Below are 22,832 nucleotides of genomic sequence, written 5' to 3'. Positions count from 1 at the left end.
AAGGTCGTTTTCAAGCACAAGTATTGTTCTAAAAGTGCATTTGAATAGAGCAGAGTATAATCTCTTCAACAGTTAATAAGCAGCATTTTACCCTTTAACCTTTAACTTGTTGTGCTGTACTGTAACAATATTTATGCATTTAATTTTGCTAGGTAGTAAAAGGTTTTTCTTTTTGCAGTAAATGTAAACTATACAATAGCTGTAAGTAGTTGTTTACAAACTGTTTTTTTTTACCTAAGAACACCTAAAGATATAAGTTATACAATTTTATTTTTACAAAAAGTTTTAATTTCCTTTAATGCTTTATAACAAATTATTTATATAAATTTTCTTTTTTCTTTTTTAGTTTTTAAAATATGATGTTAGATCGCAACGTGCTTAAGCAGGTTTTAAAACTTTACTAGGCTTAAATCTATTAAAGTTTACATAGGGTTTTTTTTCTAATTTTGCTTGTTTTTAACATAGATATGTTGTTAATGTGGTTTTGAACTTATGTTAAGCAAAAACTGAAATATTTTTTTTTAAATATTGATTGACAGCTTAAGTTATAAATTGTTACTAACATTACGATTTTTTTTTATAAACATCTTTCAATCTATAATTATATTAGATTACTGTGATATTTTTTTGTAAGATTTATCTATTGTTTTCTTGTGAACCGTTTCATAACAAAGTATGTTTAAAACAAACAATTTTTTGAAACATTACAGTTTCTCGATATAAATAAAAGAATACGTAATGTTAAAACATGTGAAAATGATAATTAAATAAAAATTCTCAATACTTTGCTTATACAGTTTCATTAGAAACTGTTGTTTCTAACGGATATCCGTATATGTAAGCTTTATTAAACTTTTAAAAGAATATTGTTTATAACGGAAATAATCAGTTTTGTTATAACATACAAAATAGCTAAGACTTAAGCACTGTATTCAGACCATAAATATTCAAAGAATGAAAAGTCGGCAGCTCTGTAAAATTCCAATTTTTTTTTGTATAGTCGCACAATTAGTTTGAATTCAGTATTCAGTAAACACTCACTTGTTTTAATTAAAGTTTTGCCGGTTAAGTCAATGTATTGGTTTTTAAAATAGTACATTTTGTTTTCTGTTTTACCAAAAGTAAACCTTTAGTGTTTGATTTAGCTATCTCTTTGGCAGCTTAATGTTAACAATGGCTACAGTTAACTTATGTTTATATGTATATGCTTTCAATATAAGAGTAAATGTAGTATAATCCATGTTAGTATAAAAGTTAAGATTTATTCTGCATACTTCAAAAATATATTTATTGTTATTTTAGTACTAAGAGTCTGTCAAACATAAGAGCTTTCAATTTTCAGAAAGAACTGAACATTAACTGTAACCAGATTTTAATTGTTTTTTGCGTTTATAAATGTCATTTGAACTAAGCTTTTTAATTATTGTTTATTACAACACTATTTATATGAGATATTTTCAAACATATTTATTAAACCTGTAAAGGATAAATAGAAAAAAAAATCAATTAAATATTTTTATACAGATATTTTTTATACTTAAGCAAAAAAAACTATTTTACCATAAAATCATCAAACAACAAGCTTTTGAGAAAAATATCATTACAACTTGTTAATAAATTTGAAACTTTTTCAGCCTTTTATAATCTTTTTTAAGTACAATGGATAGAGCTGCACGGGTTTACACTTGTTCTAACCCAGAACACAGCTCTTATTTCCTCAAGGAACTCAATAAACAACGTATGAAGGTTTGTTGTTGTTATTAAAGTTAATATAAGTTTAAAGGTAAGTTAATTATTCTACTCAAGTGGCAGAGAAAAGTATCAACCAGTATCATTCAGTGTTATCTGAATTTATTGTTAAAAGGAACCATTTAAAATGATTTTTGTTAAAATTATTTAGCAATTTTATAAAGTATAGTAAACCACTTTACTTGATTAACTTAACAAGTTATATTTTGTTCTGTTTAAGATATACACTTTTGTTTTATGTAATACAAAAAATATATTTATTCATTTTGTTTTGTTCTGTATATATTGTAGCAAAATCTATTTATTAATTTAAACCACTTTTTATCCACACTTATATCTTGTGTTCAGTCATTTATTAAAAAAACATTTTGCTTACTAATAAAATTAAAACAGTTTTAAAACTCATCAAATACTAGTAATAAGTTATTTTGTATTAAAGGGAATTCATTGTGACGTAACAGTGAAAGTGCAAGGAGCTGAATTCAAATCTCATGCGAACGTTCTGTCTGCCTCATTAGGATATTTCAAGTTAGCTTTCGATATAAATAACTATATTTTGGTTTTTTAGGACACACTATATAATAACTGTACTGTAAAATTAAAGTGCTAAGATTGTTGTTTTTGTCTTACTTGAGTTAATTTTCCAAAGTTGTTTTGTCTATTTCTTAAGTAGTAACAAAAAGTTAAAGATAGCTTCATTCTTGATTAAAATCAGTATTAAAAGTTTAACAAATAGTTTTAAATTAGTTTAAAACTATTTAAAGATTTTGTATGCTTTTTAAAGAAAAATATTTAAAGATTTAATTATTTTAGTTTTATATTTATAGAAAATAAAAAAGTTTCAATTTTTTCTGCTATATATACCTTAGGGCCATCTCAATATTTATATGCATATTGTGATTTAACTGTTGCCCCCAGGGCTTTAGTGTGTGTTCAGCGCCTTAAAGTAAGAGCTATGAGAGTTTTTGTAAGGTTTATTAAAAAGAAACCATATTAACTTTATTTCAAACACTACGTAAATTTTTACAGTGTTATACATTTAATTTAAAGTCTAAAAATGTATATTTTAAAACGTAACGATCTTTTTAAGTAAAACAAATCTTTAGTCGGTTTATTCCACCTCCTGTGTAACCAAGCTTTGTCTTTCTGGAAAATTACAAAAAATAGACCACTAAACTGAAGGGTACAACAACTATATATAAATGCAGAAATATCTTTAGTGCATTTTTAGTGCTTTTTTTGCAAATTTAGTCCACCAAAATAGCAGCTGGTTCCTGATGCAAGAGTGACTTGATTTTTAAACATTAAGTTTTCAAGGATTATAGCGTGATTATTTGATTTTTGCATTGTCTTAAACGGTTTTTCGCATGCATATATGTACTAGTGAAGCAAAATGATACAAATTAATACTACTTGGGTGTTAGATAATTTTGAAAATTAAAAGAAAACATATCTTAATACATTTGGTGTTTTGTCTACGTGGTCAAACCAACAAAAGTGATTACTTAAACCAATTTAAATGAAATGTTTTTACAACAACCGCAGACTTGAAATAAACAAATCAACTCGGTTTTAATCTGCAAAATATCAAAACTAGTTTTTGTGTGAAAACAGGGTTATTCGGTTTTGGTAACAAATACCACCCAGAGGCTTTAATACAACGAGAACACTGTTTGAAAAACCAATAAACTATTGATGTAAATTCCCGTTAATGTATTTTGTAGTTTGTTATTATTACTTGTTATTTTTCTTTTTATCTGGTCATCGTTTATTTACAGTAATTAATCGTAAATATAGTTTTAAAATCTTACATACTTTTAGTTGAACTGTATTTTAATACAATTAATTCTGTTTCTTTTAATATAACGTTTTTAAAATAATTATAAATAACATATTTCATAGGAAGTTTATATTTAAAATTTAATCGCTTACTTTACAACAAACTTTTATAGAAAAAAATCAATCGTTTTTTAAGTAATACAGAACATACTTTTTTTAGTTGTAGTTAACTTAGATAAGATTACTAAACACTTTTAATAGGATAACTTGTTTTAGGGACATTCTTAGCAAGACCCATATGACGAGTCTTCCAATTACAATTGACATTCCTGATATTGTGAATCCGACTGGTTTCCAAAAAGTCCTCGATTATATATACACTAGCAATTTATCACTCAGTCAGAATACCGTTATGGAGGTTTGTATCTAAAGCTAATAAGTACATAAAGGTGTATATGTAATTTTTAGTATCAATTTCGCAGCTATATAATAGAATTAAATAAAAAAGGTATAAATTAGTACTTTATAAAGTTTAAAGTAGTTTAGTGTATGGAATTATAGATTGTGAAACATTTTTTTAAGTTAGACCATTGCTAATGAAAACACTTTTACACATTCAGCTTAAAAAAAAAAACAATTAATTTACAACAAAAAAATATTAAAAATAATCAAACTGAACACTATAAGTTTGATCTTACTTAAGCAGCATGTACTACTTAAATGTATAAATTAATCGTGTTAAACAATGTATAACAAGATAACTTTACTATCTTTCTAGTACTGAAGTTTTTACAATCAACTGATTAAAAATATTTTGTACTTATAACTAAAAATAATTAAGTGTACACAACCTTATATTGCGCTGACTAAAACAGGCAAGCTCAAACACTGTTGTCGTAAAACTTTTGCTCGAACCGCGTTGCATGTTGTCTATCAAAACTGTACGAAGTTCGCGCGCGTCAACCTATCAAACTTATCAGAACTTTATAGCTAACAAGTAACTTTAGTATGTTACACAGCACCCTAAACTTGTACATAAAACAGAAAAAAAATCACGTTACTCTGTTGTTTACAGGTTTTCAATAACTTTAAGAAACTCTATAAACGAAAACTTAACTTTAAATTTTATAATTTAGTATAAATTTTATTTTCTGTCTATTTATATCGCTTTATTATTTTTCATTAGTTTTCTAAAATATTCGGTTATTATTTTATGTTCAACTTGTGATCTGTTTAAGTTTTAATTTAATAAATATCCGTTTTATATACATATGTACTTTGTACTTATAATCGATTATAAAGATTTTTGAAGAAAACACTTAACTTTCTTACTTTTTTTATACTTTTTAACTTTAACTGAAAAATGTATTCTACGGCACGTAGTGTACACAAAGTTACGAGACTAGTTCATTCGGGAAAAAAATTATAATGTTTTCTTTAAATTGTTTATAAGATTTTAATACAAAGATTTAAATTTTACATACATTAATTTCTATTTGATAAAAAATGCCCAAAACTGTTACACCAATCAACAAAAAACTTAAAAAATAGCCAAATAAATTGTTTTGGTTCAAAAGCAAAATTAAAAAAAAAAATAACGTTCAACTTAATGCTTTACAAAGAAGCAGAAAAATTCCAACTCTCATGACAATAAAATTTAATTCTTCTCAGACGTCACCTCTGAGATAATTTCTTACTTATTTAACAAATCCAACACGATGCTATGAAAGCTCTAGTAGTCCAGGAAACACACCCCTTGGGACTCAAGCTTAGGGATGAAATTAAAAAGTCCTTATGCTTGGAAAAATTTTTAAAAGCGAATTCTGTTGTTAGTACGAATCCCATTTAAAATAAGACACGCCAATTCAGATAGTAAAATTAAATTGTTATATTTCTTTCTAAACAACTGTTTTATTGATGGTTGATACAAAAAAGCAAACTTTTAAATCAGAATTTTTTAATCAAAAATAGATTTAAAAAACGAATACTTTCTCTAACATGCGTGTTGTTAATAGTTAAGTATTAATTTCAATTATAGGATTGCCTTTAATTTAATTTAAACGTGTTTAAAAACTCAAATGCTATTAAGTGAATAATGCAACACCTTACTTCTTAATTAGTTTTTACAACTTAATTTATATCAATTTAATTTTAACTCAATGGTTAATAGTTCACAACAAAAAAATTAAAACAAAAAGAAGCTCAATAAATAGTTTTTTTAATGTTAAACAACTTTAATCTTATACAAATTAAATAGTATTTTTTTTTTAAAGATTTATTTTATGTTTTAAAATAAAAAGTTAACTAACATTAGAAAAATTAGACCTAAAAATAATATTAGCTAACACAATCTAATATTTAATTTACTTAATAACAGTTTTGATTAATTCTACTATGTAAATTGTATGCAATATTATATTTTTTTTTAACATTTTTAAGCCTTTGGTTAAAATGTAATTTGAAAAAAAAAAGTCAAATGTAGTATTTTAACAATTGATAGCAACTTTAAAATTCAATACACGTTAAAAAATTTCGCGGTATAAACACACTCATAAACTTCGTTGGAAGGCAGTAAGCTGTAGGTTGTTTGTTATAGTTGGCCCTAGGGGCTAATACATGGCTCCAGGCAAAATTAATTGAAATTCAATACGAATAACAACCATAAGTGCTTTATTTTCTGAAAAGTTTTATACTTTATAGTTTAAAGTTTTTATAAGTAGCTGTTTCATATTTAAAACTTAGTTTCAGTTTTTTTAACTTTCAATAAAACTTCATGCTGCTTCAAGTGTTAGCTTTTTCTAATTAAATTTCTATTAATAGTTAATTATAAGTTTTTTAATTTTTTTCCTGCACACTTATAAATTTATACTTGGATTACACCATTATACTTTTCTTTGCCTTATACTCATTGATGACACAGTTATGTTTCAAAACAACTACTACAGTAACTGTCTAATTTAACATTTAATTGTTTCATGACTAGTTTTAATTAAGTAATTTTAAAACCTTAATCAAAACGCATGTAATACATCGCAACTAAATACTTTTAATACCAAAGAATTCAACATTTACAACAAACACTGCAGTTTATTGTCCCCTTGACAATAATACTGATATCAAACATTTTACTTACAAATTTTTCCGCTATCTTGAAATGCGTCTGTTTTATGTCTCAGTAATTGAATTAATGACCTGTTTTGTGGTTCAACCCCCCTTTCGCTGCCCCCTACTGCGCACTTTGCCATGGCAACAGTTGCTCCCTTTACAGTTAATTAGCCTCTGTACGCGTTGTGCACTAAGACAGGGAGCTTAGAGATAAACAGCTTTCTAAGCAAAATGTAATTCTGTAGGATAAAAGTATTGTTGTGTTTAAATTCAATGTATGTTATGTATGTTTTACAAGTACAAAGTTTAAGATATGTCTAAAACATATTTGCTGCTTGGTAATTGGCACAAAGAGAAATATTATTTTTTTTTGTATATAGATTTATTTTATTAAAAAACTTTCATAATAAATGTAAAGTTAATTTGCTAGTTTTTGTGTTTAAAAAAATATTATAATGATTAACAATATCACTACTTAAATATAGAATTTAGGATAATATTACTAAGCTTTTTACAGTGCATTTTAAATTTTATTGTGTGGGTTTAATTTACTCTATTTAGAATAACTTATAATTTGATTTCAAATTGTCTACTTAGTTTGTAAAACTAATAGAAACTTTACTAACTACTGTTGCAATCAATTAATAACTTTTCTGTATACTTATTGCCTAACAGTGATAAGACTTAAAGTTTAAAATAATATTAAACTCTTTAGCAAAACTTTAAGGTAAATTTTAAACTATTCAATTAATATACAAGTGCCCGGCTAATTATCCTCATTAAATAATACTACGTATTTCAGCCATCTGCGAAAGGTGATGTGAATTTTATAGATTACCCTTAGGCCTGCTTATAACACCAGGTTTTGAGCCTAGCACCTTGTTAATAATTAAACAGTAGTTTAAAGCTGTAACTGGTCTCATGCGTAATGAACAAACTCTGTTATACAATTTTACACTCTTCAAACACGTTCTAAATTAAAACAAAAAAAAATGGTTCATTATATTTAACTCACAGAGCCATCAATTTCAGTTAGAAATCTACTTAAAATATACTTTTTATTAAAGAATAACATTTCACCTAATAAACAAATTTTTTAAACATATTTAAAAGTGGATTAATATAAAGAATTTTCAACAGATGCTGTTGCAAACTAAACAGTCAAACTAGCAGTTTAAGTTGGTTTTGTAAAATAAATTTCGCTCAACCTTGTTCCAAACAGACACTGTGCACGGCTTGCTTCCTGCAGAACCCGTTCGTCTACCAGAAATGCCAGGAGTTTCTCCAGACCCACGGGTACACGGGTGGAGCCCCCGGTGTGAAACCCAACAACATGTGGTTGATGAACAAGTTGGCGGGAAAAATTCGGAAGCCCCCGGTGCCGTACAGCCCTCGATCTTACAACTCGGTAGGCAAAGTTCACTAAAGTTTAAAAGTTCACTGAAGTTTAAAAGTTCACTAAAGTTTAAAAGTTCACTAAAGTTTAAATAAAGTTCTTGTTGACTAACACGTAGTTTTATACGATATCGGCTAGAACAAATCAAAAAAAGATAGAATAGCTTCCAATACGGACAACAAAAGTTCAGCTTGTTGTCTAAAGTTTTAATCAAGACTTTTTCATTTTTTTTTTTTAATTCAAGACTCATTACCGTATAATAAAATACACTTAAGAATTCATATATTATAGAGTTGTTCATCCAGTATTTATAAGAATTAAAGAGTATAAAATTCAAGTATAAAAAGAAGATTATAATGCACTTAAAAACAATTTAAGTTTTTACAAAGTGGATTTTAATTGCTGTTTATGTACTTGATATAAACATACCAAAATGAACTTAAATATATTTTAGCTTAATATTTATGACTTAACAAATGTTTTTTTTTGTAAGGTACTTAAGGAAAAATTAGTACGATACAAATCGAACATGTTTTTATTCTACTTAATGTTTGCAGGTTGTATAAGATTATAAAAGCAAATTATAATTACTACACAAATTTAATGATTTTAATTCGTAGTTTTTGAGTAAATTTAAAATTGTTTAAAACTTAGTTGCATGCATTAAATATATCTTGCTAGTTTTGTTGGTATACGCATTTTGCCTTTTTTGTGTTGTGATTTTTGCTAACTTAAAAAAAAAATTAGTTATAAAATGTGTTCTTAATTTCATAGTAACTAAAACTTAATTAAACAAACAAATATTTTTTTAGATTTTTTTAAAGTTCTATAAAAGTTTGAAAACTAAAAAAAAAAAATTTTAGAACCGTGTTATATAATTTAAACTGATTTCAATCTAAGCTTGGAAAACTTTTTATGTTGCTTAATTCAATATATTACTTGTTAATTGTTACTTACATGAACTTTTGTTTACAATACACATTTAAAGCACAGTTAGTAAAACAATATGATAAAGGTTTAAATAAAAAGTAAAAGTAAAATTTTAAAAAATTAAGTTTTAATTTTATTACTAGTTTTTGTTATACACTTACAGTTCTCAATTTAAGTTTTAGTACTTCAACTGTACATAACTATAATATTCATGGTAAACTATAAAACTAGCACAATGCCTAATTACTTACTCATACTAACCTTATGTAGAGCAGTCTACCCTTATAATTAACCTATACAGGTAGGCTATAGACTACTCAAGCATAGATTTTATCATTATGTTGAATAAACTCATTATACATTGCATTTACCTAAAATTTCCTTGAAATTATAGGTAGCAATATACTTAATTTTACACAAATAAGAGGAATTTATTCAAAGCGGTTTAGGTAAATGAACAAACCAGACTTTTTTAAATATTTGACTGTGTTAAAGTAATGTATTTGTGTTAAAAGCTCAAATTTAAAAAGTCAATTAAGAAGAACTAAAAATTAATATTCAACTGTTTATATTCACAAATTAACTGTAGAGAAGTATTTATATGTTTATTTTTAAGTTTAATGAAACTAAACATGCTTTAATTTTTAACGTACATTCTAATCGTTTAATATTAAAGATATTAAAATAACGCCATATATAGTAAACTATGTATTACATTTTTCAAAACTTTCAATCACAACTTCTTTTCAAACAATTTTAAATGTTTAATGACTAACATGCAGTTTTTTTATTCTTTTTTAATATGCATATAAATGAATAAAAATGCAAAAAAGCAGGATGTTTCTACGTCATTAAGTTTCCTTTCACGAAATTTCCTGGGTTAAGTTACTTCACGCAGCTGTTGAAAATTGTGCGCTGTTTAAAAAGTTTTGCAGCTCTTTTGCGGTTAATGAACTTTTCTATTATGAGTAAAATTTTGCTGGATGAAATCGCAAAATACGCATTTTTTGAACTCGGCCTTATAATCAAGTTTTTAGTTATATTTTTTGCATTTCGTAGTTTTATTCTTTTAGTTCTTTAATTAAGCTGCTGTTTGAATTTAATTGACAACTTTTTGCAAAATTTGTTGAAAGTCAAAACTTCACAGCAAGATTCATAAACTTTAATTAAATTGAGTGAAGTTTATTAGGTCAAATTTTATGATTAAGTCACATGCGTTTTTTAAAAAGGTTGCTGTATTTACGCTTTCTTTTTTATCTTTTTTTTTTGATTAAGTTGTTTGCTTAAAAATCTTTTATTTTGGTATTTGGTTCTACCAAAATGTTTAAAAATATAATAGAAAATATTTTATTACTTTCATAAATAGTTCAATCAAAAAAGAATTAACTTAAAATTCTTATAATAATTTAATCTTTATATACCTTACTTATAGTAAATATATATATTATAAGGGTACTTCCAAGCTTAATATTTTTTTTATAACTAGACTAGATGTTAAATAAAAATCTGTGAAAAAAATAAAACTGAAACACTTTTCAAACCTTCTAAAAAAGTACAATGAGCAGATATAAAATTTTATACATATTTACTTAACTAAGCTTAAAAATTTAGCTTTTAAAGAACAAGTAAAGTTAATAGCTTGTTAAAAAGCAAGTTGAACATTGGAATTTAAATACTTTTTTTTTTCAAAGGATCTCATTGTGTTCGACAGTCAAGGAAAACCAAGCATAATAAACCACGATGCCCTGACTTCCAAAATGCCAACCTCGCAAAACGACATTTTCAGGGGAATTCCCTCAAATGTGAACGGAAGCTACGCAATTGACAAATACCACGGTGAAAACTTTGCTGATAGATTGGCTGCGTTAGTTAATATGTTTATTAGTAAGATAGTATTTTTTGGTCAAATATAAATGAGTTAATGAAGTGACAAAAATCTATTTCATTTTTATATGTTACCAAACTAAAAGGATACACGACAAAATAAGGCATAAATTTAATTTTCTTCAAAAATAAAATAAGAACGATAAAAGCTGAGCCGTTGACAACCAAACTAGTTTTAGAATTTGATTAACTTGCTTTTCTTATAAATAGCTATAAAATATTAAATTGTTGGCTTTTAAAGTTGCTTGTCAACACATGTTCACAAAAGGAATTATTTTGATGAATGCGTAATTTGTTTTAAACGTTTTATACTGAGGAATAAAAACTCAGTCAAGCTTTAAAAAACAAAACCAAAGTTTTGTCCGGTCAAAGAAAATAAAAATCAAAGTCTAAAACAGACTATTTGTTTTATAGAAAAAGTTGTCATTAAAAGCTGCTAAAAAGCTAATGAGCAGAGCTAACAACTAATCAATGTTTCGAATTACACCGGTAAATTGCCTTAAATCGTTTTAATAGTTCAAATATCCAGTTTTAACTTTTCCGCTCTTAAAAAGCAAACAACTGCTCACACAAACCGCCTTCTTACCCCCTTCTGAATTAATCGTTCAGCTGAGCAATAAATCAAACAAACTCCCAAGGGGGAACGATTTTCAAGTAGTAGATTTAAATTTAAAGTAGGAGCAGTTGTTTTCTTTTAGAATAGATTGCGTTTAAGTTGTGGATGTATATATTTTCCAACATAAGACAATTACAATTATAAAAAACAACAATTCAATTTCCAAGTTTTTGCAGTAAACACAAACAATCAATATTCCTGCATAAACATATCATTTTATAAATTTAATAAAAAATGTTTTTTTGGTATTTCTGAAACAGCTAAGCATTTCATTAAATTTTTGTATTTAATTTGTTCGTAGGATGACAAGAAAAAGATCACATGAAAGATTTGCGAAAAAAGAAGAGGATCAACCACCGTTGATGCGCCCTAAAGTTAATTTGAGCTACCATCGAAAAAGTAAGATTTTTATACAACTCTTTATTTTAAACAAATGTTAGCTTAACAAAAGCTTTATAAGTAGTTTTGAAAAATTACTGCTCATTATGGGTAAACGTTTGTAAAAATGTACAATGTAAAAATAAGCTGAATCTAATTTTTTAATAAAAGTTCAATAAATCATCTTTAGAAGTATGTATATCAAATAGAAAAATAAAAGTTTCTAAAACATAACCATCTAGTATGTTTATTTGTTTATATTTCAAAAAAAGTATGTCTACAATTTACTTAACCCAAAGCAACAATCAATCTTCAAAAGCACAATTAAGAATGACGATCAAATAAGTGCTTTCATTTGACCTGGTTGAAAGACCTTTAGATCATTATAAAAAACATAGAAAAAACGGCTAGTAGTAATATATAAACTTTGTAAAAATCAAATGCAATAATAATGGGTTAAAAAGTACTTCTTATGTTTGATTTTACTAAACACTGATAGAAGAACGTTGCAATTATTTTCAACATTACATTTTGAAGATACTAAAAGTAAAGTTTTTTACAATTTTATTCAACTCATCTTTTTATACAACAGCTGACAGTTTCGAAACAGCGACGATCGACCATCAATCGTTAGCAGACTACTTCAGCAGCAAGAGAAAGCAGCAGCAAGTCATAAACGCCGACCAGAACCACCAGATAAACCACTCAATCAACCTTCTCAACGCTCCACCGAAATCATCGCAGGAAAACGTCCCTGGTGCTCTGAGTTTGGTGAAGAATAATGGATCAGATTTGGGGAATATCCAGAAGAAGGAAGGAAGGTATGACTGAGAAATAGAAATATCAGTATAATTTGTTATGTGTTTGTCATGTTTCGTGAACTAGTTGCGCTAGCTAATTTTGTTTTTAAGTTGACTAACAGTTATTTTGTGAAACTGACTGTATGCTTTTTTTCGGCTGTTTTTAATTACAGCTTTCTATAAATTGCATAATATCTTTTGTAAAAAAGAAAATAACATTTAAACTGTTATTTTTTTGAAGTTAGAAACTAAAGTGTGTTTGAAAATAGCTACAAGTAGTTGTACTTAGACCAAAAATTAGATGCATGTAGCTTTTTTTAATGTTTTGGAATGGTAAAATGCTATTGAGATTAGCACAAAATTGTAAAAGATTATCTTTAATAATTAAATATTTGATAAAGTCATAAACAAACTAATGTAGATTTTAAACCAATTTTATAGTATTAGACACTGTTAAAAGTATTAAAGATTTGGAGCTAAAGTTAAGCTAGACTTAAACTTTCAAAAGTATACTTTAGTTCGAAACTAAAATAAATCGATCAGTATGTAAGAAAAATATGAAGTATATATTGTCGAAACTTATTCTTAATAGCGAAAAACCCTCTTAAAAGTATTAAAAACATTAAGTGTTTTAAAACTAATGAATCGCTTTTTTCATACAAAAAAAGGCAGTTTATAACATTGAAAATTTCTAAAATCAAAATTTCTATCACCGAGGGATTTCCTATATGGAGAATACAACAAACTTTTCTCTGCCAAAAAGTATCACATTTTTTTTGGCTATTTGCCGGAGCAAAACATTTTACGCAAAAAAAATCAAATCTCATAAAACCAAAAGTTCAATCACGACAAATTGTTGTCAAAAAAAAGCTCACTGAATTGCAAAAGTGTTTACCTTCGACAGGCTTCCTTGGCAACGACGCAACGAAAACCGCCCGGGGCCGTTGCTAAGCAGCTTCAGTTGCTATGTAACAGGCGTCTGGTCCGTGGATGCGCTGCGGTCCTGCTGTGATGCGTGTGGTGCCCCGGGGGCGTTTTTTTTTGCGCAGTTCGTCTGTCGCATGGTTTTAAGCACGGTTGCCTTTTGAACTTTTCAAATCGGTGCTTTATCTTTCGTGCGATCGACTGTTCGTTGAAAATTTACTCGGCTGTCCTTTTCATATGTGTTAGATTTCTGACGGCCTTTGAGAGTATCTTGCCGTAAGTTTTCTTTGATGTGGTAAGTCAGGGTTTCCCACGACTCTTTGATGTTTAACAATTCGAAAGTTCCAGAATGAGTTTTTTTAAGGTGATGTCTTAAGATATTTCAACAAGTATATAAGAACTCAGTTTTTAGTTTAATTTTTTTCTTTTTATTTTAGTCGAATTTCGATTGGTGAATTGAAGTTATAAATCAGTTTTTGTACCTTTGAGTAAAATTTGTAATCAGAAAAACAATCTTTTTTAAAGAATATTATCGTTGGTTAACACTTTCTAAATTTTTTTTTCTTAAACGGCAGTATATTTTTTATATTTCCTTTAGTCATTTAAAAATAATTTGGACTGTTTTTTAAATGAAGTTTTCACTGGTGTTCTTAAAAAATGGTTTAAACAGAAATTTGTTGGTTTTAAAGTTTTAAGTGTTTTTAGTTTACTTTTTAATTTTTTATAAAAGTACAAAGTTTTAGCTTAATTTGATAAAAACCAGTATACTTTGTATAAAATGCTTTTGGACATAATTTTGAATCCACTTGGCAGTCTTAGAAATATAATAATTTTACTGATGTTTTTACTTACTGTTTTTCGCATTTAATTTAATGTTTACTACTTTATTGAAAGTAGTTGCACAACTCTTTTTGAAGTGCAAATCTTTATTTAAGAGCTTCAGTTTTTATTGAAAGTTTTTTGTTTATTTCAGTAGTGTTTAATTGAACTTATGAAAATGTGTTGATAAAATCATAAAACAACTTAGTATTGAAAGTTTACAAGTTCGAAATAATAGAAAAGTATTGGTGGTTTAACTATACAAGTAAACTTAAGTTTAAAAATATTAGAAAATATAAATTTACTATTTTATAAAACCTTATTTTGTTTTAAAACCTTAAAAAACAAATGTTGATTGTTTTAACTGCTTTATGACCCTCATATACTAAAAGTTGTTCTTGACATAATATTCGCAAATAAATTAGTTAAACGAAAACTTTAAAGTATACTCTGATACATTATTACACTTTAAAATTCCAGCTAAATATTAAGTTATAGTTAGTTTTAGGCTTTATAGTAGTTTTTTCATGACATTAGTATTTTGCATATATTACACATAAAGGCAAACAATTACTTTTTTGCTATGATTGAATTTTATTTTAATATTTAAGCTAATCTTTACTCTTTCTTTAAGCCGCCACTGTTATTAAAACAAAAAAAATCTAGTTTTTACTTAGTCAGCAAGTTTTATCGATTAAATTTATATCCTGTTTTTTATTAAGTCCTGCCTCGCTGTTTATACATATTTTTAAATATTTTTATTTCGATTTTTTTGTATTTTACTTCCTAAGTAGTAAAGATTTTTTAGTAAGAGTGTTAGTCAAACTGTTTCAAGTATTTTGCATGAAAGCATTTAAGTTGTAGAACATTTGAATGTTTAAAATTTTCTAACAATCTTTTTGAAAACTTGTTCGTTTAAAATAAATAAATAAACAAATTTCAAGGATTGAGGAACAAAATGACTTTAGCTTCATCAACAAAAAAGAAAAACCAAAGAAAGAGTTTAAGTAAGTAAATTTTATATTTTGATTTTAATACCAAAGAAAAATAGTTGACCAATATTTAGTTAAAATACTACTAAAATGAAACATAAAAGTTTATAAACGCTACAAAACTTAATTCATATTTTTAAGTTTTAGAATAAATTAAACTAACATATTATTTACACTAATAATTTTATTTTGAAAACGATTTCGATTTATCTGCCAGGCCGGAAATCATGAAAAAAAAATCCATTAGCTTTAACATTGAATGCAAAGTAGTTAAATTGAAAAACAAATTGATTAAAGTTTGAATTTAAAAACCTCATATTTTATGAATTTACATGTAGAATTTATACTTATTTTTAAAATCAAAAGCTCAATTTCAAGGTGTTTTTTATGATTGTGCCATCAAATGTTTCTTGATATTTTATAATCAAAAATAAGTATACAGTTTTAGGTATTGTTATCTACATATAACGATTTTTATTGCAACTTCTTAAAAAGAGTGTTTAAATACCCCTAAGTAGTTAAAGTAACAACAATTGAATTACTTTACATATTAAACTGACAAAAAATAATAATAAAATGCCATTAAGCATAATAGTATACAGCCGAAAGCATTAACAAAATTCTAAGTGTATCTAGAGTAACAAAAAGTTTAAATTACATGTATGAATGATCTATACATATTTGAAGCTTCTTTAAAAAAAAAAAATAATATTTGATTTATTCTTAGAATAACAATTATAAATTGATACTTGTATAAGACTTTTATAACTTTACAAGAGACCTTTTATACAAACCAGTACGTTAAGTGAACCAATATTTATAAAATTGTAAAAAATAGTTTTATCAATACATTTAATGTTAATATGAATACTTATAATTCAGATGTGAATATTGCAACAAGGTTTTTGGGAGACAACAGCACCTCAAGCGGCACATCCTAACTCATACTGGGGAGAGACCTTACCCTTGTACACTGTGCGATAAGAGATTTAGAAGATCTGAACACTTGAAGGTAAAGTATAATATTTCTTAATTGCTCTTGCTTATTACATTCTAAAAAAAAATATATATTTAAAGAATATATATATACGTAATAATATAAATATGTAAATATATATAAAAAAAAACATGTTGTCACTATTCAAATCAGGGGTTGCTAGCCTCTTATAAGGAACCAGCGAAATTTAATGAAAATGATTTTTTGCGGGTCATCTTAAGGAAAAATGTAAAATACAAATTTTATATAACAGCAAATGTGTAAACAAGTTAACATAAAATAGGCAGCAGTATATTGACATAAAAGGGCGCATGTATACATTTTTTTTAAGCCTTTTACTTTTTCATCTGCTTAAATTGTTTTCAAAGTGAAAACTACATACGGCATGGAACTACATGTTTGACGGGCCGCAGTTTGCTCACCCCTTAAACCCTATTAAGAAATAAAACTATTTTCAAACACAGATAAAAGTCTAAACAGCTAAGATTCAATGTAATTCTTAGGATTAAAAAAAGGGTATTGTATTTTTACATTTTAAAGCTTTCATTAAAAAAAAATTTAAATCATAATTAAACTTTTAGTTTAAAATAGTGAGATACTTACTGCTTTAAACTCGATAATAGTTACTATACAAAATTTTAAAACTTATTTTTATCAAACTAAATTGAAGAAAAACGTTACGTTTGTTTTACATACTAATTTTTAAAAATTATAATGAAAGCTAATAAAAAATTAATTTAACTGTAAATCTATTTGTATCGATTTATTTTGACTAAAATAATAAATAAACAGTTTTAGATGTGTATTAAAAATAGTCTGTACTTAAGTTTTGACTGCAGAAACACAAATTTCAATCAAGTCTGCGTAAAACTAGCTAATTTTGTTGGCGATACATAGGTTTCACCTTGTTAATACGGCTTTCGCGTTTAACATAGAAATAAAAGACATCTTAATCAATAAGCTTCATACTCTAATGTAAGGTTGGGCAACGTTTTTTACACAACGGGCCGGATTCAGAAAAAAATTGTCAATTGCGGGCCGGAGCATCTCGAATTAACTATTTACCGGATCCGGTATCCGGATCTAACCGAATGATGACTTTTTAGATCCGAACCCGACTAGATACTAATTTTAAATCGAGATCCGGATCCGGTCAGATTCTAGTTTAAATAAAAGTTTTGGATCCGGCAAGAATCTAATTTTATAGATGCAGTTGATCACTTTTTTGAATTCTTTAAATTCACAAACCTTTTTCAAGTCTAACAGCTTAAGATGTAGATTGAGACATGTCACATGTTCAAATAATAACTATAAATATAATAGACATTGTAATTGTCAAGAGTACGTACTACGTATATAAAATATCGTACGGTAATGTGACAAAAAGATATTCAAACTAAGTTAGAACAACACAAAATATTAGGACAAAATGGTGTATCTATTGGTACACATTAAATTATAAAGTTATTTTTTAGAATTTTTTTTTAAGTCAAATTCTTACAGTTTTGTTTTCTAAAAATATGATACAAAGTTTTATAATATTGACCCTTTGCGGGCCTGTCACTTCGCTCGCGGGCCGGTCATTTTCATTTGCGGGCCGGATCTTATTCAAATTTAAAAAACGGTTGGGGGCCGGTCATTTCAACTCTGCGGGCCGGATCCGGCCCGCGGGCCGTACGTTGCCCACCCCTACTCTAATGCAAATAAAGATCGTGTTTTTTATGTAAGTTATATGGTTTTTATCCGGTTTGTCGGAGTCTTGACATATTTTTGAAAGATGATTTATTTGTTGAATTTATAATATTTATAGCTAGTGAAAATTGTAAAATCAGATATTGAACTGCTTAAAACAGCTAGCAAATTATAAAATTACAGCCTTTGTATGTAAGCAATGTATAGATTGTACGAGTAACTTATTCATTTCTTGCATACTTGCATACTTCCAAATTTTTTATAACATCTACTTTTATTTTTAAATGACTTTTTAAACTATTTACAGCATCATTTGGCCAGTCATGATGCCGACCCTGAAGCCGTGCAAAGGAACATGATGCAATCTAGAAAGAGGTAAATTAGATGCATAAATTTTTTTATATTTCAATTTAAGAACTTATGTTGCATGTACAGAGCAGCACAAAAGCCTGAAGAAGACGCTTACTCCTTCTCAAAAATGATGCTGAACTACATGAAGAACTCTCAGCAACAGCAGCAACAGGGAGTGTATCAACATAATGGTGACGTCGTAAAGGATGTTAACGGTGGTTACCATGACAACCAGCAACTAATCGTTGGGGATAGTTTCGCACTTAGCAATCAGAAGGGTAACGATGAATTCTCTAAATCAAGGTAAGTGGCGAAAAAAAATCTATAACTTTTAAATGTTTGAATCTTCGTTTTTTTTTTAACTTTTTTTTTTGTTAAAAAGAACAAAAAACAAGATTACATATAAAACCATATCAAACTTTAATAAAAAAGTTATGTATTCTATTTTATTATTTGTAAACTTTGTAAATTAGATTTTTATATATATATTACATTCCAGTAAATCAGTTTCAATTGGAAGTCCTATGAATTTAAAAATCACCGAAGCAAAGAAAATAAAATTAGAAATAAATCAACAAGGTTATGATGATAGTGAAGAAAAATCATCTGTACTTGATCTGCAGAAGAATTCTAATAATGCTGGTAAGTTATATAGATTAAAAAGTTAAAATAATTATTTTTACAAAAATTTTTAAGCTTTAATCAAATATGATAGTTACGAATCATGATTGTTAAGTTTTGCTGTAAAACAACCTATTTTGATTTCAAAAAAAAAGTCTTAAAAGAGATCCTGGTCGATCCTGGTCTATTTACTGCATTTATTTCAACCTTAATTGATTTTGAACATATTACGTGATCAAAAAAACTCAGCTAAGTGATTTTACTGTTGTTTTATTATCGCTGTTTTTTGGTGTATGACCCTAAATTTTTTTTAAACTGGTCCATTGGCTATACTTATTACCGTCAATTATAAAACTTATTAAAATATAAAAATTTTATAGAATCAAACTATGAAGACTCAGGAATGAGCGATGGAAACACACCAAGTCCTTCAAGTCAGCAGGTAAAAGTAGAAAGCATAGATGATAACATCAAGAAAGAAACAAAAGTAAGTGTTTATGTGTTATTGTTGTGTAATTAAAGCTTATCCTAATGTTCTCATAGTCTGTCTTTATTTAAACTAAAACGCATACTAAAATATAAGTAGTTTTAACGTAAGTTTTAAAGCTAAAAACTTAAGAGGATTAAAAACTAAAGATAAGTTGAAGAACCTTTTGTTAATTAGAATATTGCATTGTGTTCAACATTGTATAGCAATATAAAAAGCTATTTAGATTATATTAGTGGAGCGAATATAAGTTTTGTAAAAGTAATTTTATATCTACGACTACTAGAACACATTTTAATAAACACACTGTTATGGTTCGTCTTAGAAAATGTACTGTAGAAGTCTAAAACTGCATTTTATATAACATTTCAATATGTAAAAAGTTTTAACATAGGAAATCATAAGCCATAAACACAAAAAAAAAACAGGCTTAAGAAAAAAAAACGAATTTAAAATTCAAATTACGAGTTAGCTTATATTTTATCATAAAATAGCTTATAAACTAGTTATAGTTTAGATTTTTCGATTCCAACTGAAAATAAATTAGTTTTTATGTAGTTTTTATTGAAAACTTTAATGGTAAACTGCTCGTAAAAAGTTAACCATTGTAAAACTATAATATAAGACAATTAAGTTGTTTAAAGTTTCACAGAACAATGATAGACTTTATTATTTATAAGAACAAATTATAAAGCTATTTAAAATCTCTGTTTAAATGTTAAGTTGCTATTTTTGTTAGTTTTAACAATCTGACGGTTGGAATTGTGTAGCAATTTTTTACGAAGAATAGATTATTATCTTTATTTTATATCTTAATTGTTTTTCAAATATTTTGATACAAAATTTAAAAAAAAAACAACAACTTATAATGTTAAAGTTATAAACTTTTAATTATAAAGCTGTAACTATTTTTTTTTGTCAAAGCTGAAGCTATGAAAATATTTAGCTTTGTTATTATTCTCTTTGAATTACAAAACCTTCCTAAGTATGTTTTGTTTTTCTTTAATTTATGATTTTTAAATTATTCGAAAAAATCGAAAGCTTAAAAAATAATGAGTTAAGTAAATATGGTAAAGCATAAACAAATACTAAAAAAATACAACAAATTTAGTTTCATAATTTTATAGTAACTCAAAAACTACAAATTATCAGTTACTAAGAAATGAACTTGCACCTAGAAACATTTATAATTTTGATTTAGTATTTGTTATCAAAATAAACGTAAGCATATTGTTAGCTATCATTTAGTGTAAAACACGAAAAAAACAAAAACAAGTTATTATTGATAACCGTTTATGACAATCCTTATAAGTACAAGGTAGAAGTTGTCATAAAGTAGTACGTGCTTTGTTTTATAAAATACACTAAGTATTATTTGAATATGAATACAGAAAAGTTTTATATTAATAAAGTATTTATATAAACTATTAAAAAGTTTAGTTTCTTTCATTGATTTAATATTTTCGGCCTGCATTGTAAAAAGTTGTTGCTAGTTTGTGAAACATCAGTTATAATATTCCAAATATAAGCATGAAAAATCTTTTAGCAAAACCGTGTCTTATAAAACTTGTTTTTTTAACATTGTGGTTTAGAAAACGCAATGTAAATTTATGCAACCCAAACTTAAACAAAGACACGCTTTGCCCTCAGGAAATATACAAATTTCTAAAAACATTCTCGAACTCGTATTTCGTAAGCCAAACTTTCACGCTTTAGGCTATTTTCTAAAATTTAATTAAGAAATATTTGAAGTAAACAAGTATATTTTGACGTTTTCAACTAGAAACAAATTAAACCAGATTGCTTTTCGCGTTTAAAACCGCGTTTGATTGTCAATGAAAAATTGTGTTTTTTGTAGAAAAAAATGTTAAAATAAAGATTTATTGATTTAATAACTTTAAGCGTAGGTAACTTTCGTTATTTATGATAAATGCAACATTTGCGAAACGTTTAAAAACAACGCAACAATTTTTGCAATCGTTCCAAGAAAGAGAAAATCAAAACAGAAAAACGTTATAAGTCAAAATTATACGCACTGTAAAATTAGTTATGAAATTAAGAGCTTTAAGAGATTTAAACTTTTTCAAATGATGTACTTTGCTTGTGTTTAAACTTAGTTAGAAAAGTATATAAAATGAACTTTCACTATACACAAAAAATAAACATATGTCAACTAAATTTTTATGATATCTTATTTAAAGTGGTAAAAGTTTGATATTGTTTACTATGATAATTTTTTGCAATTTTTTGAATAGTAAACGAAACAATGCAACTAACATTTTAAATTACATTCAATACTGTTTAACTTATACAAAATTTTTTCAAAGGACGTTGAACCAGTGAAAACAACATCAAGCAGCAAATCAAGCTCTCCACTGTCACTAGATGGCGATAGTAACTGTGACGTCACTGAAAGATGCAGTGAAGCGGAAATGATGAGTTTGGACAAGTCAGAGATGATGAGCGAAGATTTAAAAAAATTGATGAAGAGTCTCAGTGAGTAGGGAGTCTTAAAAACTAAAAAAAAAACTCTGTTAAGTTTTATTTTTTGTCTAACTTCCACGATTTTTGATTAGAACCCTTAAGAGATGTAAATAACCAATTACTTTTTATACTCTTGCTTGCGATCAAAAAACTAAAGTATTGTTTATTAAAAACTTTAGATAAAGTAATTTTCTTATTTTTCTAGAATATAGAAAAAGCATTTTTTGTTTTCTGACATATTTGAAATTGAGTATAACGTTTACCCTTTAACTTATTCTTAAAGTACATGATTAAGTCTCGAACATTTCAAAAGTCTTATGCTTTAATAATAAAAGATAAGAGTGTTACCTAATACTTTATTAATGAAAACAAAAAAGAAAAAGCAATCGGATAAGAGTCTGGATAAAATTTTTATTTTAAAATTTAAAACCTTTAATAAGTTATATAAACCCTTTTTTGTTGATATAAGTTTTGATGCAGTAGTTATCGTTGTGTCCGACAAGTCTATTATTTGTTTATCTATTAGTTAGAAATGAACAAAAAATTTTTGTAGCTAGTTGATCATAATTAAAAATTCAAAGAATTTACAGTTTAAACGAGTACACTTCGTAATTAGGTTATAATAAAATTTACATGCAATCTTCTTGTTAATTAAATGAACACAAAAATAGTTTTTAAGTTGTCTTTTTTATTTTTTCCTTTTACATACTACAAACGTTGTTTTCGATAAATTTTTACATAAAACTAGACCTTGATTTCTATCGAAGTTTTGGGTTATAATAAGTTAAATAAAAACAATTATGATTTATAAATTTCCTTAACACATAT

At 26.5% G+C, this 22,832-nt stretch overlaps 1 protein-coding gene across 1 annotated transcript; it reads left to right on the top strand.

Moving 5' to 3' along the window:
* Positions 1–1,633: 1,633 nt before the first annotated feature.
* Positions 1,634–22,615, top strand: LOC145836041 (uncharacterized). The gene is made up of 14 exons (XM_082943831.1): positions 1,634–1,746; positions 2,189–2,277; positions 3,805–3,946; positions 7,856–8,041; positions 10,651–10,823; positions 11,761–11,858; positions 12,430–12,658; positions 15,325–15,387; positions 16,255–16,384; positions 18,369–18,436; positions 18,497–18,715; positions 18,912–19,054; positions 19,414–19,520; positions 21,848–22,615. The coding sequence occupies exons 1-14, from the start codon at positions 1,660–1,662 to the stop codon at positions 22,022–22,024; spliced, it is 1,911 nt and encodes a 636-aa protein (XP_082799957.1). The 5' UTR covers positions 1,634–1,659; the 3' UTR covers positions 22,025–22,615.
* Positions 22,616–22,832: the final 217 nt, after the last annotated feature.

This window comes from Thalia democratica, chromosome 5 (assembly GCF_965202585.1).
Source record: "Thalia democratica chromosome 5, ktThaDemo2.hap1.1, whole genome shotgun sequence".
In the NCBI taxonomy this organism is placed as follows: Eukaryota; Metazoa; Chordata; class Thaliacea; order Salpida; family Salpidae; genus Thalia; species Thalia democratica.
The sequence above is the reverse complement of the archived record's forward strand: the minus strand, read 5'-3'. Positions and strand labels throughout refer to the sequence as shown.

Bases quoted from the DNA above. Each gene is read 5' to 3' on its own strand.
- LOC145836041 (XM_082943831.1), top strand. From the start codon at position 1,660: ATGGATAGAGCTGCACGGGTTTACACTTGTTCTAACCCAGAACACAGC. The intron at 10,824-11,760 runs GTTAGTTAATAT...ATTTGTTCGTAG, and splicing joins TTTGCTGATAGATTGGCTGC to GATGACAAGAAAAAGATCAC. The intron at 16,385-18,368 runs GTAAAGTATAAT...AACTATTTACAG, and splicing joins GAAGATCTGAACACTTGAAG to CATCATTTGGCCAGTCATGA.